The sequence below is a fragment of the Octopus bimaculoides genome, chromosome 27 (genome assembly GCF_001194135.2).
Source record: "Octopus bimaculoides isolate UCB-OBI-ISO-001 chromosome 27, ASM119413v2, whole genome shotgun sequence".
Classification (NCBI taxonomy): domain Eukaryota; kingdom Metazoa; phylum Mollusca; class Cephalopoda; order Octopoda; family Octopodidae; genus Octopus; species Octopus bimaculoides.
Window position 1 is genome coordinate 7,142,524 of NC_069007.1, and position 4,310 is coordinate 7,146,833.

At 39.1% G+C, this 4,310-nt stretch overlaps 1 protein-coding gene across 1 annotated transcript in view; it reads right to left on the reverse strand.

Annotated features, from left to right (window-relative positions):
* LOC106868985 (actin-related protein 2/3 complex subunit 2) overlaps nucleotides 1-1,427 on the reverse strand; it is a 50,401-nt gene extending 48,974 nt beyond the window's left edge. Inside the window, exon 1 of the mRNA XM_052977121.1 lies at nucleotides 1,399-1,427. Within this exon, the coding sequence (XP_052833081.1) occupies nucleotides 1,399-1,427 (29 nt within the window). The remainder of the gene's footprint in view (nucleotides 1-1,398) is intronic.
* Between the last annotated feature and the right edge of the window lie 2,883 nt (nucleotides 1,428-4,310).

Below are 4,310 nucleotides of genomic sequence, written 5' to 3' on the forward strand. Positions count from 1 at the left end.
TTACATTTTGAATATATATGTATGAATATATATATATATATATATATAATAATATTAGGGACAAAATCCAAAATTACAGGTAAAAACTCAATTAAAATCAATTTATAAAAAATCAAAATTAAATTTATTATCTTTATCTTATGATATTTACTTTGTTTTATATTATACTCATTTATTGTGCTTTTAATTGTTAATTTTTCTATATGTGATAGTGGATTTTCATCGATGAGTTCTTGAAACTTGGTTATTTTCCCTAAAACTATATATATATGTGTGACAGGCTTCCACACAGTTGTTTCCACCAACTAAATCCACTCACAAAGCTTTTTTCGGCCTAGGGTTATAGTAGTAGATACTTGCCCAAGGTGCGTCACAGTGGGTTTGAACCCGAGACAGCATAATTGGAAAGTAGGTGTTTTAACCACACAGCCACACAAAGAGGCATAACTGCATATCGATGCCCTAGCGTCTTTGTTTCCTCATCACTCTGGGAAATAGTCTATATTTTAATGAGATTCTGCAGAGAATCTCATTTTTGGTCAGCCCTGATTGTATAGAGCTGTGATCATAGGCGCTGCAGATCTTTTGTTTCGGATATAATGCACTGAGGTTTGTCATGAGATGGTGTATGTTTGTGTGTGTGTGCATATGTATGTGTGAAGGTGCGTGGCTTTATGATTAAATCGTTCGGCTCATGATCAAAATGTTGTGGGTTCAATTCCTGGATTGGACAATGTTTGAGAAAGATCATTTTATTTTGCTCAACTGCGAATGAGTACCAATCGGGTACTCTTTATATATATATATATATATATATCTTTCTATCTATCTAGCTATCTCCTCTCTTCTCCAGTTATCACCAGCGCAAACGTTCTCAACCATTTTTTTACGTATAGACCCTTTGATTACTATTTTGTTCTAGTTAACCCCCATAGCCATTCGATGTTTAAAAACTAGTTTTACAGACTCTTCTTTAAAAATTCCTATTTGTCGCCCATTCACTTGTGCATTTTTGCGATCGCACTTTCTTTGAGAACATGTTCCAGGGGCCGGGAACAAGTTGAACTATTTAAAACGTTACATAAAGAAACCAAACTGTTTCTTGCAATAAATACAACTAGAGCAAAATTTTGTCATGGGTCGTTGAAATACTACCAGGGACACCTAGTTTACTATTTTGCTTGTGGGGAAACTCAGAACAATATTACATGGACAACGGTCAAGAACTTTTGGCCAAGATGTTTTTATCAGCTCACAACTCTATGACACCTTAAGCAATTAGCAAAAGTACGGTATATGTTATCAAAAACATACTTATATACCGGTGGCTACTTTTTTTTAATTATCTTTGTGTCTGTTTGCGGTTCATTGTTCCTTTTATATCTCTGCTCCACTCACTTTTTCTCCTCTTTATCAATTGTCTCCATGTATTCACCTCCCCCCTCCCTCTCTCTCTCATACTTTATCAACCACCTCCGCCTATATGACTCTCTCTATCTCTCTCACTCCCCTTCCTTTCTCTTTCTATACCCTCCTTTCTCTTTCTATACTCTCCTTCCTTCCCTCCTCTCTATACGTCTCATACTCTATCAATCATCTCCGCGTATACACCCCTCTGCTCCTTTGTCTCACTCTCTCTCACCCCCTCTCTCCCTCTGTCTCTCTCACTCCTTCTCTCTGACTCCCTCTCTCTCTCTCTGATTAACTTCTTTCTCTTTTTCTATATTCCTTCCTTCCCTCTTCTCCGTGACTCTCACACTTTATCAACCACATCCGCGTATATGTGGTATATGTCGCTCTCTCGCTCTGTCCTCCCTCTCTCTGTTTGTCCCTCTGTCTGCCTGCCTACCTGCCTGCCTGAGTGCCTGTCTGTCTCTCTGGTTAATTTTTTCCTCTTTCTCTACACTCCTCTCTTCCCTCATTCTATGATCAAACTTCCTGTTCTAACTGGGATGGTTTTTGTCTTGTTACCAAGAATTACAATTGTGGAAACTAAAACTATGTCACTTAAATGAATAATATATATGTTCAGAATATTCAATGAGCCTAGCTTACTGCTTTCATATTATTTATAATAAAGAATGGTTTCTAATTTAGTCTCAAGGCCAGTAGTTTTTGAGGAGTGAGGGAGAAGTCGATACCACTGGCCTCAGTATATGACTGGTACCATATTTTATCAACCTAGAAAATATGAAAGGCATTGTTGACCTTGGTAAAAATTGAAACTCAACAATTACGAGATGGTATCAAAAAGTTCCTGGATTAGTTCTGTAGCGCGTCAACAGATGGCAGCACACGGTTGTGCACGCAGTGAGAGTTGGTAGTGACCTCTGTGAAGCAGTGTGCCAAGTGACATCGCTGGGTTTACTTCACAAGTTGTGACATTTGTGTTTTTGTGATCATGTGTGTGCAGTAGTCTGCGATTTTGTCTTGGACAGGAACAAAGGGCCAACGTGAAATTTTGCTTTAAACTTGGGAAGTCTGCTGCAGGGACATCAAGCATGCTTCAGCAAGCTTATGGCGACGAGGCAATGGGTTGTACGCAATGTCTCAAGTGGCACGGACACACTTCAAAAGCTGAAGAACGTCCCTGGAAGACCTGCTACAAACATCACCCCTGGAAATGTGGTATTGTGCATCGAGAATTCTTCACCTGAGGGCCAGAACATCAGTCGAGATTTCTACTGCAATGTTTTGAAGTATTTGAGGGAGGGAATTTAGCAAAAGTAACTGGGTCTGTGGAGCACAAAGAATTGGATTTTTCAGAATGATAATGGCCCCTGTCACCGAGTTCTTCTCGCCAAAAACAACATGGTATCACTTCCGTATCCCCATTATTTGCCAGATTTAGCATCTGTGGACTTCCATAGATGTAAATGCTGCTCAAAGGTCGTTGTTCTAACCCTGTTGTTGTGATCCAAAGTGAATTGCAGAAGGTCCTCGATTCACTTACGGAAAATGACTTCCAGGCCGGATTCCAAAAAATGGCAAGAATGCTGGGACCAGTGTATTGCTGTGCAAGGTGACTATTTCAAAGGAGATGATGATAAAACTTATTTTTTATTAAGCACAACTAGTCTGGGAGCCTTTTGATACCACCTTGTCTAATAATAATTCCATCTAATTGTGGTTCAAGGCTTGCAAATTTAAAGCAAGGGGTGCGTCAGTTACATCAACCCCAGTACTTGACTGGTACTTTATTTCATCTACCATGTGAGGATAAAAGACAAAGTTGATCCCTGGAGGATTTGAACTCAGAACATAAAGGGCTTGAAGGAATTTTCTGAGGCTCTAACAATTCTGCTAGCTCACCACATTAATTATCATCATCATTTAGGTCCCTTTTCCATGCTGGCATAAGTTAGATGGTTTAACTGGTACCAGAGAAGTGTACCAGGATCCAGTCTGATAGGGCTTGGTTTCTACGGCTGGATATATATCCAAATAAATTGTTATTGTTACTGACCATACACTGTCCATTCTACATATATACAATCTTGTTTTCAAAATCTCAAAGCTACAAGATAATGCATGATTAATTGAAAACAATGTGAATAAATAAGCATTAACAGAATAATCTGAGCCATATCCAGCCCAAATATTCTACTCAAATATTCTATTTGTAAGAAAGGTATGAGATCCAGCCTCTCATACCTTTCCTACAAATGTCATCCTAAAACTAAACAATCGCAGCATTGAAATCTTGGAGCTACATGATTAATTCAAAGCAATGTGAATAAAAAGCATTGTTTTACAGAATAAACTGAATGCTAAAAGATTAAACGTCCCTTGAAGGTGTAGCAAAACCAATTTCTATAATGGTATATTGGAGTCAACTGGCCTTTTATAGGCTCCACACATTAATCTTTAATGATTGGTCATCTGACCTATCATTTGAGTTTGGAACATTTGGTTGAGTCGTGTATTTTGATTGGTCGAGTATTGCTTAGGACATGGATCTCAGATCCAATCACATTGTCGTCGTTGTGCGTAATATATTCTCTAACAACTAACCTGAATCATTGCTGGAGCCTACTTCTGTCTAGAAATTGAGTTAACAAAACATCTATGACAGAGGGGTGAGAGATTTTCAGGAAGGTGAGTCATGTTATTTTCTTGCTGTTATAGTGAAGCACAAGTGGAGGCGCAATGGCCCAGTGGTTAGGGCAGCAGACTCGCGGTCATAGGATCACGGTTTCGATTCCCAGACTGGGCGCTGTGAATGTTTATTGAGCGAAAACACCTAAAGCTCCACGATGCTCCGGCAGAGGATGGTGGCGAACCCTGCTGTACTCTTTCACCACAACTTT